Source organism: Diceros bicornis, chromosome 16 (assembly GCF_020826845.1).
Source record: "Diceros bicornis minor isolate mBicDic1 chromosome 16, mDicBic1.mat.cur, whole genome shotgun sequence".
Lineage (NCBI taxonomy): Eukaryota > Metazoa > Chordata > Mammalia > Perissodactyla > Rhinocerotidae > Diceros > Diceros bicornis.
This window is the reverse complement of record NC_080755.1, coordinates 62,868,381-62,886,937: the sequence shown is the minus strand read 5'-3', so window position 1 is coordinate 62,886,937 and position 18,557 is coordinate 62,868,381. Positions and strand designations below refer to the sequence as shown.

Here is an 18,557-nt window from a genome sequence, read left to right as displayed (position 1 = left end):
CTTGGGAGGAAGCCTGCCCCCAGAAGTTTCTAGAACCGCTCTTGAAGCGGTAGAAAGCCGTGTCATCTTCGGCCCCTCACCCCGGCTCCGCTTCGCTTCTGCGCACGCGCGTCTCGGAGCGCGCCAGCGTCGATTGGGCGTGGCGCGGCCCGGCGCGCTCCTCCCTCCTGCCGTTGCGCTTCCGGGGCGTCGCCGCCAGGTCTCCATGGCGACCGGACGCGGCAGGCTCTTGCAGCTGCACTGGAGCGGCCTCCAGGCGTCGGGTCTGCAGCTCGGCGCCGTGGGCTGGGCCCCCGGACGCGCCAGGTTCGGGTGATGGTTGGGGGGTCGCGCCCAGGGATCCCCGCGAGGGACCCGTTCAGTCCGCCCTCCTCCCCCGCCCCTTTCCCTTTATTTTCGTTCGTCCCGCTCCGGCGCGGAGCGCGGCTCTCTTTAGTGCGGGAAAGGTCTCTTCAGCCTGGCACGTGGGGTTACCCCGACTCATGATACAAGGAGTGGCGTCCCCAGGAAATCCTCCTTCTCCTCCGTTGGCTCAGTGAACAGGCGCTGTGGGGCGCTGGGAACGTGCTAAGCCCCTGACCCTGGGGCGGCGCCCCCGGGCACCCGCGGGTGAATGCGCGCCACCTGTGAAGGCAGGGACGGTCACCGCTCTCCGCCTGCGGGCGCCGAGCGGGCAGCCCTCCAGAGCGCGCCCCCGAAGTTGCTTCCCTGCTCTGGGACCAGGAATCACCTTTCGTCCTTTTTGTGACTTTATTATAAGTTAGAGAAGTAGAATCAGCTCGTCAAAACCTTATCGATTTTCTCTCCCGCCCACGAAGCGTGAAGGGAGGACACACCAGCCCTAAGCTGATACCTCTAGAAGGCAGGTTGGTCTGGGAGCGTCTCCTGTGGCAGCAGTTTCTGCATCTCCGACGTCAAGGAGAAGTCTATGTGTTTAAGCAAACCCTGGAGGGATGCCTTCTAGATAGCTGCCCCTTGGTGCTCAACTCTTACTCCTGTTCTGCACATCTTCCTGTCTTAAGTGCCAGGGCGTGTGGTGATCTTGTTCTGGTGTGTAGAGACGTCTCTCCTCTGTTTCTCTTGGGGCGCCCTGGAACTGAAGGGTAGTCCTCTTCTGCAGCGAGAGAAGGCAACTTTGAGGAGTGAGATGGGGAAGGGGCCAGGAGCAGGAGGATGCAGCTGCTTTCCAAAAGGATCTTCAGCTTACCTCAAAGGGGAATGGCTCATTTCCCAAAGTGAAAGATGTAGTTCATCAGAAGGATCAACGTGCTATGGTTCCTTATTAAATCCCTCTCGTTTTCTCGTGGGTTGTTGCTAGTTCTGTACCTATGATTCCAGTTAGTTTACTAGGTGGAGGAGTAATGCTAAGGACAGTTTGCATTCTCGAGGATTTTCCTTTTGCTTATAAGTCTTCTTGGTTTATAGATAGAAAAAGTCGTGCATATTATCCCTTCTAATAAACTAAATGTTTAAGCATGAAAAAGGAGTATGTTACGTACCACTTCAACTACTTAAATTATTTTTTGTTTTCCTGAAACTCCAGAACTATGTCCGGTGTTCATCCAAGGGTCATTTACTCCACTTACTCTGGTTTCAGAAGCAGGGCCCTGACCCTTCCTGTTATGATAATGGTTGGTTCTTGAGAATAGCTGTAATGCTAGATATACCACAAGCCTTGTGACAAGTAAAATGGTGACAGTGCCTGCAAAATTTCTATTATGTAGCTGAGAAAGACTGGAATTTAAATAGGAAGCTTGAACTTTAAGTCAATTTGCCACTATTACTAAAATTAGCCTTTAGTGCTCTGTTAGTGGGAAGCAGAATGATTTTTATGATGAGTCTTTTATTACTTTATAAGTTGAGAGAACTTCCTGGTGAAATGATGTAATTAGAGTGCCTATCATTGTGTGCCTGGCATGGGAGCCTGCACGTCATCCTCTGATTTGGTGATGCATACATTCTTTTTGGTAAAGAAAAGTCAGTTGCTAAGAAAGATTGATTATGTCTAAGTAGGTGGTTATTTTTAATTCTCAATTCAGAAACACTAGATTTTAATAAGGAATCAGTGGTTCCCTTTTTAACACATAATGTGAATATGTAGAAATATCGTAAACTGTAAGAAATATAGCAGAAGGCATATCAAGTTGGCTTAATTTCTACTTGGTCTAATTTCTTTGATTTGCCAGATATTAAAAATCAGGCCCAGAGAGTAGATTTTTAAAATATTGAACTTATTCAAAGCTAAAAAGTGTGTTTAAACTGAATGTCATCTTACTAATCATGTCAGCTAAATGTACACTTAACTGTGTAGACATACAGATCTACATGAGGACATGCATGTAACTTACCTATTTGTGAATTGTGTGACCCTTAAAAACATGCAGTGTGTTTATTTTATGGAGAAATGGAGATTTGTTTTCAATTGTACCAAAAGCTATACTGATAAGATACATAATATAATAATACGGTAGAAAGAGCTTTTGAAGGAGTGTCAGGAGATGAAGGTCTCTGGGACTCTCAGTCTCTAGCTTGAGACCTTAAACAAGTCACTGTAATTGCCTCATTAGAGCCTTAGCCTTCTGATCTATGAAATGAGGCACTCATGAGATCTGTTTTCATTATGGGAAAACAAAACAACAACAAATAGGCTGCACTTCTCAAATGGATAGGTGCCAGTGGGCAGGGGATGCATGGGGCATCCTCCCCGACATGTAAAATTAATGCAATGCCTTTGGGGAAAAACGTTAAATAATTTAACTGGTAAGTAATATAATACATTTTTATAATAAGACAAACACAGATAAGTTATCCAGTGGAATGCAACATCTGCATTAATTTTTTAAGATCAAATAAGAGACTTCAAAGAAGTTTAGAGCTTTCTGTAGACTGTGCCCCAGATTTTGAGGGACCTGGTGCCCCAGAATGCTGCGAATGTCTTTGAGGACCACAGCTTGAGCCTAAAGGATTGTGCTATGAAACTGTGATTCCAAACCTTGTGTATGGGATTCTGAGTTTTGAAATTAAAACAGAAAACCCCCACAATTTATTACATATTCAATATATTAAGAAATATTAGAAAATATTTGTTCTGTCCCTTCGATCTTTTAGCCCTCATGTAAAAACAACCACCAACAAAAAAACCTTGTAACCTTGTAATCCTGTGAATCAGGTGTATTATCAGTTAATACCTTGTTGACTTGCTTCTGGACCTCTTTTCTTTGTATGTATGTGCTTACTTTTTCTCTTAAGAGAGAAATACAAAAATAAGATTATGTAGCATATACTGATATAACCTGCTTTTTCAGTTATGTTATTAATTTAGCAGCTATTTATTGAATGCTTTCTGCACACCAGGCATTTTGTGGATGCTGAAGAATCAGCAGTGACCAAAACTCACGCAAAAGACCTGCCAATATGGATCTCGTGTCCCAAAGATAGGTAAGAAGGTAGATAAGTGAAATGCGTAGTGTTGGATGGTGATATGTGCTAAGGAAAAAAAATAGGGAAGGGGCATAAAGTGTGTGTGTGTAGAGTGTGGATTGGAGTTTTAGAGTGCATAGCCAAAGAAGTTCTCAGTGAGAGGGTGACGTTTGCGTGAATACCTGAAGGAGGTAAGGGAGCAAGCCATGCAGACATCTGGAAGACATCGTGAACTTATTTCTCTCTCAGACGCTTTCGCCTGTGTTGAAACTGTCCATTTTAATTGGCTGAACATTGTTAACTGTATGGAGGCCATGCAGTTGAACCAAACTGTATACCGTTTCTAGTATCTTTTGCAGTGCAGACGCCTTTGAGTTGGATGTTCTTGAGTGAGGTCTTTGTGCTCACTTTCTTGCCTTGGGATATATTTCTAGAAGTGAAATTCCTGGCTTAAAAAAAATATGTCTCTTAAAGATCTTGATATACACTACCAGTTGGCTTTCCATACCGTTGGCACCAATTTATGCTGCTAGCTGAGTGAATGAGAAGCCTGTTGCAGCATAGCCAGCACCTGTCCTTATCGTTTATTTGGTCTTTGCCAATTTGCTAGATTGAAACTGATTGATACATCATATTAATTTACTTATCTTCAGTTCCCTTGGAAAGGCCTAGGGTAATAGTTTTTATTTTTGGGGCATCTTTTGATTGAGGAAATATGTAATGACAAAAAGCTCTTATGAGTTTACTAATGCTTTTTTAAACAAATCTATATTTGGTTAACCACAGCAGTATTCATTTAAGTTAAAAAAGCAATAGTATCTATTATTGAAAGACATTTCTCAGTTTTCAAAGTGTGTGTATGGACTCCCAGACTTCTTGTCATGAACCTTTGCAGAGGTCTAAGGGTCACTAGTTGAGAACTCTGAGTAGATATTATTATTATTTGGTGGAGGAGTAACACAAATTCCTTTTACTTAAAGCTTAAGCATTAGAAACCTTTGTTAACTGAAGATATTTTTTCTTTGAATATGTAATAGAGGTCAGTATAGAATTTACAAGAACAGTTAACCACTTAAAATAAGGAATGCTTTTAAATCATTTTAAAATGTATACTTTTAAAAATTCTGTATTGTGTTGAATAGTGCCTTCTTCTCCTCCCACCAATTCATGTCCACCCAGAACCTCAGGATGTGACTTTATTTGGAAATAAGGTCTTTGAAGATGTAATTAATTAAGATGAGGTCACACAGGATTAGAGTGGGTCCTAAAGGGAAAATGACTGATGTCCTTATAAGAAGAGACACACAGATGTAACACACACACGCATACAGAGGGAAGACGGCTATGTAAAGATGGAACAGAGGTTGGAGTTAGCTTAGTTGCTACAAGCTAAGGAACACCAAGGATTGTCGGCAACCACCAGAAGCTGGAAGAGGCAAGAAAAGATTCTTCCCTAGAGCCTTCAGAGGGAGCGTGGTCCTCCCAACACCTTGATTTTGGACTTTTGGCCTCTAGAACTGTGAGACAATAAATTTCTGTTGTTTTAAGCCCCCTAGTTTGAGGTACTTTGTTGAGGCAGCCCTAGGAAACTAATACAATTAGGAAATTGTATTTTACCTCTGATTGCTGTATTAGAACCAGGTCAATGGAGTTGAAGCTTTTGTGTTGTGGATATCTTTGCTTAAACAAAATTTTCAATGGTAGTACAAAAATTTATTGCACAAGTAGAATTATCTGATTAAAGGGGGAGAGTGCATTGCAAAGCTTTCCAAATTAGCATCTCTTCCTGCCCTCTCACCCTCTCCCTTCCGTTCTGGGAGCACAGATTGAAAACCGCTGGTTCAGCCTCACTGCTTTGCATTTCCCAAGTACACATTGGCTAGAAAGATAAGACAAAAAGCACACTGAGTGACTTTTGCTGAAGCTGGAATGGAGAGGCATGGGTAGCCAGCATTTTTTACCTTGGTGAATTTGTTATCCTTCAGGATCTGGAAAGGATTACTGTATTCAATCTCTCCTAGGTTGAGTTGCTAGCATGCAGATGATAGCTAATGTTTATTGAGGACTTGCCATGTGCCAGCCATTATTTGTTTCCAAAGAGAAAAATCTATCAAGGGAAGAGAAACTCATTCTCTGGCTGCTCAGAAGCACATGGGGACTCATGAAGTGATTGGAGTGTTAGCTGAGTTGTGTACATCTTGGTGTGCCTGTCTCCGCAGCAGGGAGCAGGCTACACTGGGGCTATGGGCAATACACTCCCCGTGCCTCCTAAGAGCAGGTTGTACTCAGGGTCGAGGGCCATCCTCTGTTCAGACCTGTCCATGTGGCTTTCATTCTTCCAGGGAGACTGTTGCCCTTCCTGTTCTTGGGATGCCTCATTTTACCTGCAGTTGTTGCCCATGTCCTTTTTGAGTGTTAGTCCAAGTATATCCAGGGAATTAGCTTGGTAGGAAAAACAGAGGTAGTTAAACTCTTGGTGAACAAAGTACATGCTCAGAGCGATGGCATTGGCAGACTTAGCATATGGATTATGTGTACTCTAGGTATCATTTGCTTCAGTAGCGTGCTGGGTGGGAGGTGGGTCAATAATTGATGTGTGTGTGTGGTAAAGAAGCAGCTTCCAGACCTTTCCAAGAGAAATAGCATATACATCAGGAGCTTTCTGTGTGGGCTGCTGCCTGGAAATGGGAGGCTGTGATGACTTTTGGGGTATTTCAGATCCCAGCAAGCTGCCGTTGAGTACTACTGGTTTTGAGGACTGATTTTAATAAGAATTTATTTTAGGAGCTTCTGAAAAGGACTAACTGCATAAAATATTATACCCTATTTCATTGACTCTTAAAAGCCGTTAATTATAAGATTTACTATTATTCTGTGTACCACTAAAATGAAAAAAGATGGCCAATTAAAATATATTCCATTGAATGTGAGATGTTAAAATGTGAAAAAATTTGTGGGTGAGTATTTGGTACTTCTGTGGCTGTGACTGCCAAGGCTGGAGTTGGACCCAGTCTTACCCCTCCAAGGTCAGCAGAGTTGTAGTGTGTTGGCAGTTCTGGCTGACACGTCTAAAGTTTTTTTTTTTTTTTTTTTTTTTAACTCTATTGATGCTATCTTTATTAGGTTTCTGTTGTTGTATTAATGAAACTAGCCAAACTTCTTTATCCTTTTTGTTTCCATTAAACGCATTGTTCCATTAAACACATTGTCCATTAAACACAGCTCCTCTGTGATATGCTATAATAAGAGCAAGTATTGAATCTTAGGTTTAAAACACGTCAGAGTAAGTCCAGTTTTCAGATTTACTTACTCAGGACACTGCATGTTTCACAGTCCCTCCCTCCTTCCTTCCCTCCCTCCCTTTCTTTCTTTCTTTGCAGAGATGAAGTTTTACAGCGAGTAATCTTTGGAGTTTATGAATCCTTTAAAATTTTGTAGAGGGGAGTGGACTGTTCACCCTTCATTATAATTTGAATTTTCCACGTTTACTTTCAGGAAGGGGCCAGGTGTCACACATGCTGCAGGCAGTACTACTATGAGGCCATATGCCAGACGGAAAAACCACTGTGAGAAACGCTCCGCTACCTGTTCTGTGTCTCTGGATTGGTAAGGAGCGGAAGCAGTCTGCCACTCGTTTGGGGGGCTCCAGGGATGGAGTTATTAGAGAAAGTTATAATGCTGTATGTACCAAGTTGCTATTTTGAGCTCTCTAAGAATAGAATTGTGTAGGAAGAATGTACAACACGGAGAGTTTGATATGAGTCATCAGCCTGTCACCACTACCATTATTAGACTAATTTTATAAAGCTGAATTTCTAAAAGTGACAAGTAAATTTAATTTTCCTTTTTTAAAAATGTTTTTCAAAATTATTCACTTTCTAGTTGATACAGACCCTTGAAAAAGGAGAAAGAAGATTTATGTGTGTTTTCTAAAAGCTCGAAAGGTCTGAATTTCTTAGCTGTCAGTGTTTTGGGAACCCATTTTGCCATGGCAAGATTCTATACTGTGACCTCAGCACCAAGACCTGTAGAATCTCTTCTTTAAAAAACTATTACTTGAAATTAATGCTGAAATGCCTGTGGTTTTATACTGTGCTAACATTTATGGAACATCAGCTGCATGCCAAGTGTTGTGTGGAGCCCTGAGGGCTGGACATTATTGTAGATAGACAATGGAGGGAGTGGAGGGAATAAGGCTCACGTGGTCTACATATTGCAAAATTCAAATTCAAATGTAAGTTGCCTGATTTCAAGTTTTGGGCTTTTAATACTATATCGTAACTATCTCAGCTAAAGGTGTACATACTTTCAGTGTATTTTTAGAAAGAAATGAAAAACCAAAAAAGAAAGATTTAATTAAAGACATCAATTTAAGCTTTAAACTCTGTGCTCTGGGAATAGAATCTGTCAAACAGTAATCTGATAGGAGAAATAGAACAAATATTCATTCAGTTAATCCGTCCATCAAATATTTGAGGACCTTCTCGGTCCCAGATACTGTGCTTGGAGCTGGGACACAAATGGTGAGCCATGTGTTCTGAGGCTTACGGTCTAATGGGGGAGACAGGTGAAAAAACGTAACGCATTGTAAATTGGGATATGAGCTATCAAGAATACAAATGGACTCATAATCCAAAATAAAGGGTAGGATGGTTAAGGAAAGACTTCTCTGAGGAGGTGACATTTAAGCTGAGAACTGAAAATTGAGATTAGAGAACTTGGAGAAGGGGATACAGAAAGGGGAAGCCAAGTGATAGAAGTGCAGAAGCTTGCCATGCTGGAGGAGCAATGGGCTCTGGGCAGTGGGCAGAGAGTGAGGAGAGGGAGAAGCGGCCCAGATCAGGCTGGGCCTCATAGGCTGTGGGGAGGAGTTTGGCCTTTATTCACAGTATGGTGATTTTAAGCACAGAGGTGTGATGTCATTGGATTTCTAAAATTATCTTGTTTACTTGTTTACCTGTCTTCCTTCTTTTGAAGGAGGGAAGATGGAGCAAAACAGGTAAATCTGAGGTATATTTGGGAGCGTAACTGACGTGACTCGTTTATGAGTTAGATGTAGGTGTGAGAGGAAGAGAGACATGAAGCAGGCATCTGACACTGTTGGCTTGAGCGGATGTGTAAGTGGAGCTGCTGCTTCTTGGGATGGAAAAGCCTTGGGGTTGGGGGCAGGAGGGAGAGTTAGAACTGAGATGCCTAGGACACGTGAAATGAGGATGCTGAAGGGACAGCGGGTATGTGAGTCTAGATCAGAGTGAGGTCTGGGAGGAGTCCCAGGTACGGAAATGGGGTGGGATGTCTTGGGGAGAGGGCACAGACACGGAAGCAAAGGAGCTCAGAAGCTAGCTGGGAGGAACTGGAGCATTTAGAACCAACCAAGGAGGCAGGAAAGACCAGTGAGATCCAAGAAACTGAGGAGGGGGTGTTTGTGAACCAGAAGAGAAGATCACTGTGAAACAGGGAGTGGTCAGTTAAGTACTGCTGAGAGAGGGAGAGCGGGAGCTAGAGGGGGCCTGGTTTCTCCTTGAAGCCCCAGAGGAGCAGTCACAAGCGTGAGGACGTGCAGGAGGAGGGTGCATGAGAGTGGCATAGGTTAGGTGAACATAAGTTGATACTTCCTATTCCTATACGGTTTTTTGTTTTTTTTTTGGAGGGGAGTTCTGTGTTTTGCTTATTAATAGCAAAGAATGCATTCTCTGTCTCTTCTGTTATTTGCATTTATCTCTCCAAAGAATACATACTTTCATGAGGGAGGCAGTGAAATCCTGCCCATTGATTCACAATATGAGAATGTGATTAAAATGCCGAGGAAATTAGCTCTGTGTACCCTTGGTTTCCATATTGCTTTATGTCATGAGAATTGTAATAACCAGAGCATGTCCATTGAGAAAATAATTGAAGATGAGGGTGCAGTTTGCCTCTTGTACAGGAAGAGTCTGTTTATCGCTTTCTGTTTGAAGATGAACAGGCAGTTTTCTGGGTAACTTGTAGAGTACTTCTCTGATTTCTCCCCTCTCTCAGTATGCCTTCAGAAATCCTGCTGAAGATCTTTTCCTACTTGGATGCTGTGACCCTGCTGGGTGCTGGGTGTGTGAGCAGACGCTTTTATCATCTGGCCAGTGACAAGTAAGGAGAAAACCAAGTCTCTCTGTCATGTTTTGATGGCATTTTATGGAAGTCATGAAAACTAGTAAGAGCTTTTTAACCATTTTTTAAAATTTAAAATAATTTCAAGAGTATTTTTAGATGTAGACATAATACGTCTAATGATTTAAGTAGTCATATGATATTTTCAAAGATTTGCATTTATATACTTGAAGAAAGGAATATCCTTTGCCTGAACTGAGAAAGGTCAAACTTGTTATTGGTGTCGCTCTTGGAGAAGGTGGCTTTCAGTCTGTTGGTCAGGAAGACTTGCTGTGTCCCTCAGAGGCAGACAAACTTAGCTACACAGTCTCAAGCAGACTGTGGGAACCTGCCCCCGACTAACCCTGGCTTTGCAGAGCAGGCAAACTGCTCTGCTGGCAGTCAAGCAGATCCTGAAGAAGGAAGAGGATGGGCTCCATGAGGTATATTTGGGGAGAACCCATACTTGCCAACCCTGGCACCTCACTGGGTGGGGAGGGTGAAGGGGGTGGAGAGAGGCCGAGAGTGCTCTCAAGGAGGCTTTACCCCTGGAGGCAGGAAACCGGCGGAGATGAGGTGCACCCAGCTCACCTGGGCTAGTAGGACGTCTATGAAAAAGGGACGAAACCCCTTCCTCTGTGTTGTCGCTATGATCTTTGTCTGCAACTCAGAATTTTATCATGGAGGGTGAGATGGTGGAATCCTCCTAGCTTCTGGTGAGCATTTTGTGGCTTACAGCCAGACATCTTGGCTTGTAGGTCCCTCTCTCCTTCAGCATCAGAAGATCAGACAAATGTTGACCGACACAGACCCCACATGTCAGCCAGGGAAAAGTCAGGATAAGGGAGGATGCAGATTTTGCTGGTGGTTTGTTTAATAGATGAGGACATGGAGAATGACAGGGAAGGTGGTAATGTTGTTTAATCTTGGAACACAGTGGGTGGAAAACATTATCCGGTGCCGTGGTTCTCAAATGCCAGTCCACAGAATGACTGCAGTAGAACCAGCTGGGAAAGTAAAACAAATCTGGATCCGTGGCCTGCATTTCTGGAGATTTTAATTAATTCTGTGCCTTGGAATCTGTGTCTTAAAAATTTCTCCAGATCATACTAATGACAGTCAAGTTCTTGTAATCGGAAGGGGACATATACCATTCTCTGGTTGGGAAGGGTGGTTTTTCTTATCTTTTACTTTAGAAGGATGTTTCCTGTATGGGAGAATGTCTGTCTGTCTGTCTATGTCAGTGCACCCCACATACCAGTGAGTGAAATAATGAACGAGGTTCCTGACAAAGGTTCTAGAATGAATATAGAGCAATTTGTCTGTGTCTCTTTCTGGATGACCTTAAGAAGAGATGAAGGCACTTGCTCAACCAAAGTGCAGTGAGGCATTTTTGAAGGAAGGGGTCAACTAAATGTACAAAACGGTAGCTTTTTGGAGAGTTCTTACTTTGTTTAAGGGTAGAACTCAGATTACTTAGATAAGCTGGTAAATTATAGATTTCTTAGTTTCTCTAAATGTCACTTCTCTCCACTTAAGTTCGTAGGCCCATAGGGTGCAGGCTCTGGGCCTGTCTGTGGATTTGGGGCCATACTTCTAGTAATAGTCTTTGCATACTTTTACTAGTAGTTATGTATCCACCTCACTTTCTTGGATGTTGTCCTTTAAATATCTGAGCTTCTGATGAAATTACATTCATGTTTGTTTTCTTTTTCACAGGATAAATCATAATTGTCTAAGTTAAATTGTATTTTTGAGAGTCATAGTCTGTTTTCATAAAAGGATGCATTAACAAGCAAATGGGCAAACAGTAAATGATTTTGAGAAGCTAGTGGTGTTTTCTAAGCATTGCTTCTGAAGAGAGGACAGGAGCATACCCTGGAGTCGGTCACACTGAGGACTTAGGAGGAGGCACGGTGGAAGGGCGGGGGTCTCCTTGGCGCCCCCCCTTACATCAGTGGAGCTGCCTCCCTGCGCTGTGTGTTACAGCCCTCAGCACAAGCATGGTGTCTGCGTGGGGATGACAGGGAAGCAGGATCAGGCTGGACCTGGATCATCACGTGGGGTTTTTATTTTCCAGCGCTCTGGGAGACCCTGTCTATCAGAACATTAAATCGGCCCCATTTTCTGAAACCTCGTTTGATTGAAGTTTTTCTATGCCTGACTGATAGTCAGATTAGATAAATACGCTCTTGTCCTCAAACCGCCTTCGCTTTTTAACAGATGAGAGCATTTGGGGATCAAGAAATGAATGTGTGGGTTTTGGAGACTGTTAAAAGCATCTTAGACTTTACATTTGTATTTTATAAATGATCAAGGGGAACAATCAGCACAACAGTTTAATTCTATAAGATGTTTTTATTCTCTTTAGGCTCCACTTACAGTAAATTCAGTGAGATAACGTGTGTGAAAGTGGTTCTTCATACAAATGTTAGGTGTAGTTATTATAACTGAAGATGTGGGGGGTTCATGCTCTGCTTCCCTTCTTCACGGCAATGTTTGTTTTTATAGTCTGTGAGTGCTAGAGCACGTGAAAAACAGAATCAGCCACAGTTCATGTAGTGCTGATGTGAGAAATTTGAGGTTCAGTGAAGATCTTGCTAAAGCAAAGGATCACTTACGTGGAGTGAAATGATGAGTAAAATAAATTCAAAGAAAACATGAACAAGCTTTTATGCAAAGGGAGTTTTAAAAAGTCTGTTCAAGAGATTTTGGTGAAATAGTTTCATTACCCAGTTGTACTCAACTAATCATCTTTTTGCATCTGTTAGCTCACATGTGAAAGCCCAGAAATATCTGAACTGAAAACATAAATAATTTAAGTCAAAAAGCATGGTATAGTTAAATGATTTTGTGGGATGAGAAATGACCTGAAGACTCATACTAGAAGAGATGTCAATAGGGGTCAGGTAATATGTGAGTTTGTTGGAAGTCTATGTAATGCCTGGGTCAAGGAGACGTATTCCCAAGTCGTATGTTTGAGAAATGTTCCTTTTCCGCTGCGATTGTTACTAGATGACTGAAACAGTTACTACCCTCCAGAGTCTCTGTGGCATCTCCCACGGACCTCCTGCAATTCAGGATCTTCCCCTTCTATAGGGCATTCACCTTTTCCCAGCTGCCTCTTGGCCATTTCATTACAGCACTAAATAGAAACGTGGAGATATGTTAGCAAATAATTAAGTTTATTTATGTAAAAATCACCTTTTGCATTAGGAAACTGATTTTAACCCCTGCCTCAGTTTCCCCCAAGAGAAGTTGACTTCTCTTCCCTGGAGAGCACTGGCTGGGAGAGAGATGCTCTGGGCTCAGCTTTGGCCCCCGTTAACTGCTGCTGCCCGTGTGACTTCCTGTGGGTCTCTCAGTGGCCAGTGGGAAGATCACAGACTGGGTCAGAGCTGAATTTGAATTCCAACATTGTTCTCTGAATTTGGATAAAATTATTGTTTCTTTGAGCCCACTTCTTTATGTTGTTGTCAAGGCAGTGAAATACAGGGGATGAGACTGTGAGCTCTGGTTGAGGCTGCATGCATTCAATCCCAGTTCTGCCACATCCATACACAGAGCTGGGCCAGATGGCTTTGCATGTGGGCCTCAGTTACATCATCTGTTCACTGGGGACAATAATAGTAGCTACCTTGTGGGTTCATTGTGAGGATTAAATGGGTTAATGTATGAAGTGCTGGAACAGTGCTTAACACATAGTGCTCCACAAGTGTTAACTGTCGTTATTCGTTGTTATTCATAACCCTCATTTTTTGCTTTGTGCAAGCAGTACCTGTTCATTATAGAAAAATTAAAATACACAAAGCAAAAAGAGCATACAATTCAGTTATTGTTGACATTTCTCTGTGTGTGTGTATGTGTATATATATCTCCTTTATGATCTTTTTAAAAACATGTATATATTTAAAATAAGGCAGGAATCCCTCAGATGCACTTCTTCTATATACTTTTTCTGTAGTAGATCTCCTATTCAATTATTGGTGTAGGAAGGCAGTAGTTTGGATGATCCCACATAACATGAGATCACTCATGTTAACTTGACCTTGGAAAACGAGCTTTTCGTTTTAGTCTGTGTTTCTGGGGTTGATGAATCTAAAACACTTATCTCAGACTACATTCACCTTAACACATGAACAACTGAAAATGGAATTAGACAGAAGTCGAAACAGCTTGACTTATTCATGGAATTAGACTATTTAAAAATTACTGTGCGTCTTTAATATATTACTACTACAGGTACATGACAATGTCTCTTAGACAGTTAACGTATTTCCTCTTTTCCCCCAGTTTTATTTGGATCAGACTCTACTCAACTGCCTTTTCACCTAAAAGATCTAACTGGAAAGTTAATTCAGTAGAGAAGACAGCCATGTCTATGAACTTCCTGTCAGTTGAGGATAAAGAAGCTGGATATTGGAAGAAAGAATATGTTACAAAACAAATAGCATCTGTAAAAGCAGCACTAACTCAGGTTCTCAAACCTGTCAACCCTTACACAGGCTTTCCGGTTAAAACCAAAATGATCCTCAGGTATGCAGTGGCTTCATTTTTTTTTTTTGGTGAGGAAGATTCGCCCTGAGCTAACATCCATTGCCAATCCTCCTCTTTTTTTGCTTGAGGAAAATTGTCCCTGAGCTAACATCTGTGCCAGTCTTCTTCTATTTTGTATGTGGGATGCCGCCACAGCATGGCTGATGAGTGGAGTAGGTCCGCGCCCAGGATCTGAATCAATCTGCAAACCCAGGCTGCCGAAGCCGAGTGTGTGGAACTTCAACCGCTCAGCCACGGGGCCAGCCCCTGCAGTGGCTTCTAAAAGAAGGGGCAGAGTGGTTATTTGACGTTTAATGTTAGTGTTAGATGTTTAAATGTACAAACACTTTAAAAAAGAATGATAGTATAAGCTTAAAGTATTGTTGTGTATAGGATGTACGTGCAGTTTATATTGTGAGGGACTGTTTGATATTTATGTGTGTTTTTGTATATCTATAAAATATATAGTATTTTCCCATCCCATATATATGGTCCAAAGGGTTTATGAAAAGCAGAAATAACCTAGTAATTTGCTCTAGTAAAGCAAGAGCATTCAAGGCATCTCTCCCTCTGGGCAGAACCTTTGGCTTGCTTATCTGTGTATTGCCAATACCTAGAACGTGGTAGATGTTCCACGAATGTTTGTTAGGTGAGGAGAAAAATTTGGAGAGAGAACTGTTGGTGAAAGGAAAATTTATGTTGAGCGCGTTCTGAGAACTCTGGCTTTTAGGGAACTAGACGCTTTAGAGATGATATGGGAAATAGACTTGAGCATTTTTTTTTTGCAACGAGGCAAACATTTTTAGCTTGCTTCTCTTTCTCCAGAAAATCTGATTTAGGTTGGGTAATTATATTGAAAGAAAAAAGTGGAAAAGAATACGTCATGGAGCATGTTGATCTTTCCATAAACGATTCATCAGTTACGATTGTGTGGTATGGCAAAAATTGGCCACTTCTAGCCACATTGTCAACCTTAGATTTGTGTGGTGTGACACCAGTTTTTATGGCCTGGTCTAAAACTCCCACCAAAAATGGGTAAGTACTAATTCAGAACTTGGGTGAGAACATCATTTATGTAAATACTAGTTGCATTATTTTTGTAATTAAAAAATCCTACCAGTGTATTTTAATTTGATTGCATCTTAAAAACTTTTCTTTCATTCTGGATCACCATAGAATAGGAAAAGAATAGGTTTATCACATTTATGATTGGGTCTAAATTTAGGTTCCTCATATCTTGGTTATCTATAACAGTTAGGGAATGATATTCTAGTTAACAAAATTTCCTGGATGATTTGATAGCTAACCTTTTGAGAGTTTTTAGTTTTAACCATTTTAACACAAAGATATATAAAACTATTATATTTTCCTTCTTTAGTAAATGGTACAATAATCATAGTTTAAACACTAGATCATAAAGTCATAATTATTAGTTATTTTTATGTGCTTTTCTGTTGAACTTACTATATATGTGGCCTTGTGCAAGTAACTTAGTCTTTCTGTGCCTGCATTTTCTCATCTGTAAAATGGGGTGATGCTGATGGAGATGTATATTTAGCATGCATGGCTGCTGTGAAGAAGGTCAAAAGATTTTGTTGTCACGTGCATAAATCAGATACGTATGTATCATGTTGCTGGTGCATATTGAATACTTATTATTATTTTGTATGAGGTGGCTTTGCACTAAGTCCATACGCATTATTAGGCCTGCTTCTTGCTTTTACCAGCAGATCTCTCATGCTAACTTTTCTCACCGTTAGTCATTTTCTCCTAAAAGCGAAGCTATGGCATGTGTAGCATCCTGATGTCCTGGTGAAGGGAAAGTATCTTGATATAAATCTCATGGCAAATGCAAAAGTAATAGCTGTCTTTTCCAGTGTTGGCTTCCTGCCTTCGACCCCCTCCTTCACTGTCTCAGTGTCCTTGCATGTTTCGGTGGCGTTTACCACGTCATTGTTCTTACCAGCCTGGTGTGCTGTGATTCCATCCACTGGTTTCTCTCACACGTGTCCTTGCTGCAGAAGGTGTTGAGGTGTCTCACGTTAGGGCCTGCTGTCTCCTTGGAGGGACAGCATTCTTTCATGGTTTCCCTGGATGGGGACATGTTTTTGCAATTTAATACCTGGGGACCTTGTTTTTGGCTCCTCTCTCTGGTGCCGGCTCTTTGAGGATTGTTTTAGTGATGGCTCATCTAGTTGTCATGCTGTGAATGTGAGAGTAATGGACTTCTTAGTGCTGGTAAATCCAGATTTTATTGTATTCTGAAACTACCTTAATGCTGTGAAGAAAAACATGTGAATTATTTTCCCTGATCATGTTACTGAAGATATTTGGGAAACACAGTTACTTTTTAAAATGGTACCTTTATTTGGATAAATCTCTGAAATTTCATGTGGTATTATGATGAACACTAGATTTTTCTAATGCAGAATTTAGATTTTATGCTTAATGAAGTTATGTTTGGAGAAAGAGCCCACAATGTCTGTACTAGTTTGGCATGTCATGAAATATTGTTTATAGGTATTAAGACAAAATTGTTAACATCAATTAAAATGATTGTGAAAGACTAATTTAAATGGATAGTGTTGAATTGTAAAGCTCAGTTAAAGATACTGTGCTTCTGAAAATTGTCATCCAGGTCAGGAGTACCAGACACTGCACAGGGACATAAGTGCTAGAATTCATTGGGAAAATTCATTTAATGTAATTTATCTCAATTAACGCTCAGTGGACTTCAGTCAGCATTGATAAACAGTGGTGAACAAACCCTGAGAGTGTTTTTCAGGAATCTGTTTTATCGGCACTTTCATTGCAAGTTTTAAGCAAATGCTTTCATCATGCAGAAGTACAAATCCTTGTATGCATTTGTGTGACAGTGAAGGAGAGGCTTGGTGGTTTTTATTTGGGTCTTTTTTCTTTCCTCCATGAGAACTTTTTCAAGAACCGTGAAAGCCTTTTTTATGTAATTTGCAGTTTGAATTTTCCTATAACTTGTACCTTTCTAGTCAGACTCCGTAAATTTTCTTTCTTGCCAGTGTTCTCCATTGTGTAGTTTACACTATACCTCCCCAAATTGGTGAGAAATGTTGGGTAAATATCAGCTTTAGTTTCTGTGTCAGTAGCCTGTGAGGCCGGGGCACCTGGGGACCCAGCCCGTTCTTTGTTTAAATTGCTCTGGAGCCGTGTTTATGAGGCCCCTCCAGCTCTGGGCACATTGAAGAGTGCGAGAGGAGGATTTTTACGTCCCACCCGGCCTTGTCGGTCACATTAATAATGAGAGTAGTGGTGACTGCTGTTTGTTGAGCATCTAGTGTGTGCAGTGTGCTCTAGTGATTTTTTCTCACTTCATTTTCCGCCCTCCCCGCTTAGGTGGCTGGTGGTCTCCTCGTACACAGGGGAAGGGCAGTCTGAGATGGTCTGGAGGGTTGGAGCTAAGGTCTCAACTCTGGTCTCCTTGACTCCACACTTAGGTTCCCAACTCTGTGTTCAGCTTCTTCCCAGTATGTTCTACCTGTGCTGACTCTATTTTTAGGTTATATGTCACATGTATGCTCACCTGCCGCCTCACCATACCTGATGTGGTTCTCAGCACAAGAAGTTCTCTGGAAATTGAACGAGGGAGTGGGGAAGTGTGGTAGCTGCAGGTCCAGTTTTGATCCTTACAGTACCTCTGCTTTGAACCAGTGCCACAGCTGAGCTCCTTGGTTTTTTAATTCTTTTACTTAATGAACATTTGAATACCTGTCCCCTGCTGGCTTGTGCCTTCAGTGCTGGGCAATGTGGCCCCAGCTCCTAAGAGAATTTCTTCTAACGCTGTGCTCTCTGAATTGACCATTGAGATCCTCTCTCTTAGTTTCCTGAACTGCCTCTGGGTTCCTGAGAATGACAGACCTCTATGTCTACCATTAGAGTACTTATAGAATATTTCACTCTGTTGATTTTAAGGCTTAGGATGAATAGCAGAGTTGAGTTGTGTTTCCTTACACGTCTAAGTTATTTACTCTTAGACACTTCAGAGTTCACAGTGTATCTCGTTCATGAAAGCACTCATGATTTTGGATTAAACTTATTTTCTAATGTTACAATTTTCACTATCTCTGTTATTCTTTTTTGTTTTGTGAGGAACATTGGCCCTGAGCTAACATCTGCCGATCCTCCTCTTTTTGCTGAGGAAGACTGGCCTGGGCTAACATCCGTGCCCATCTTCCTTCACTTTTTATATGGGACACCGCCACAGCATGGCTTGACAAGCGGTGCGTCGGTGTGCGCCCGGGATCCGAACCGGCGAACCCCGGGCCGCTGCAGCGGAGTGCACGCATTTAACCACTTGCACCACTGGGCTGGCCCTCTAAGTTATTCTTGATAATAACTTTAGAAGGTGTATCTGCTTTCAGATAGCCTACTGAGAACGCTTGATCTTTTGTCATTTAAAGTATTTCATCTCTGTTTATGCATTATTTCCCTCACTTAATTAGGAA

General features: G+C 41.7%; 1 protein-coding gene across 4 annotated transcripts in view; it reads left to right on the top strand.

Moving 5' to 3' along the window:
- Positions 1-85: 85 nt before the first annotated feature.
- Positions 86-18,557, top strand: part of FBXO15 (F-box protein 15) — a 47,320-nt gene continuing 28,848 nt past the window's right edge. Inside the window, exons 1-6 of one of the 4 annotated variants that reach the window (XM_058557297.1) lie at positions 86-306; positions 3,355-3,438; positions 6,916-7,026; positions 9,439-9,543; positions 13,837-14,079; positions 14,905-15,114. In XM_058557297.1, coding sequence (XP_058413280.1) covers positions 206-306; positions 3,355-3,438; positions 6,916-7,026; positions 9,439-9,543; positions 13,837-14,079; positions 14,905-15,114 — 854 coding nt within the window. In that variant the 5' untranslated portion in view covers positions 86-205. Of the gene's footprint in view, positions 307-759; positions 867-2,727; positions 2,761-3,354; positions 3,439-6,915; positions 7,027-9,438; positions 9,544-13,836; positions 14,080-14,904; positions 15,115-18,557 lie in introns of those variants that run through there. The other 3 variants (XM_058557300.1, XM_058557299.1, XM_058557298.1) reach the window with 3 other exon arrangements.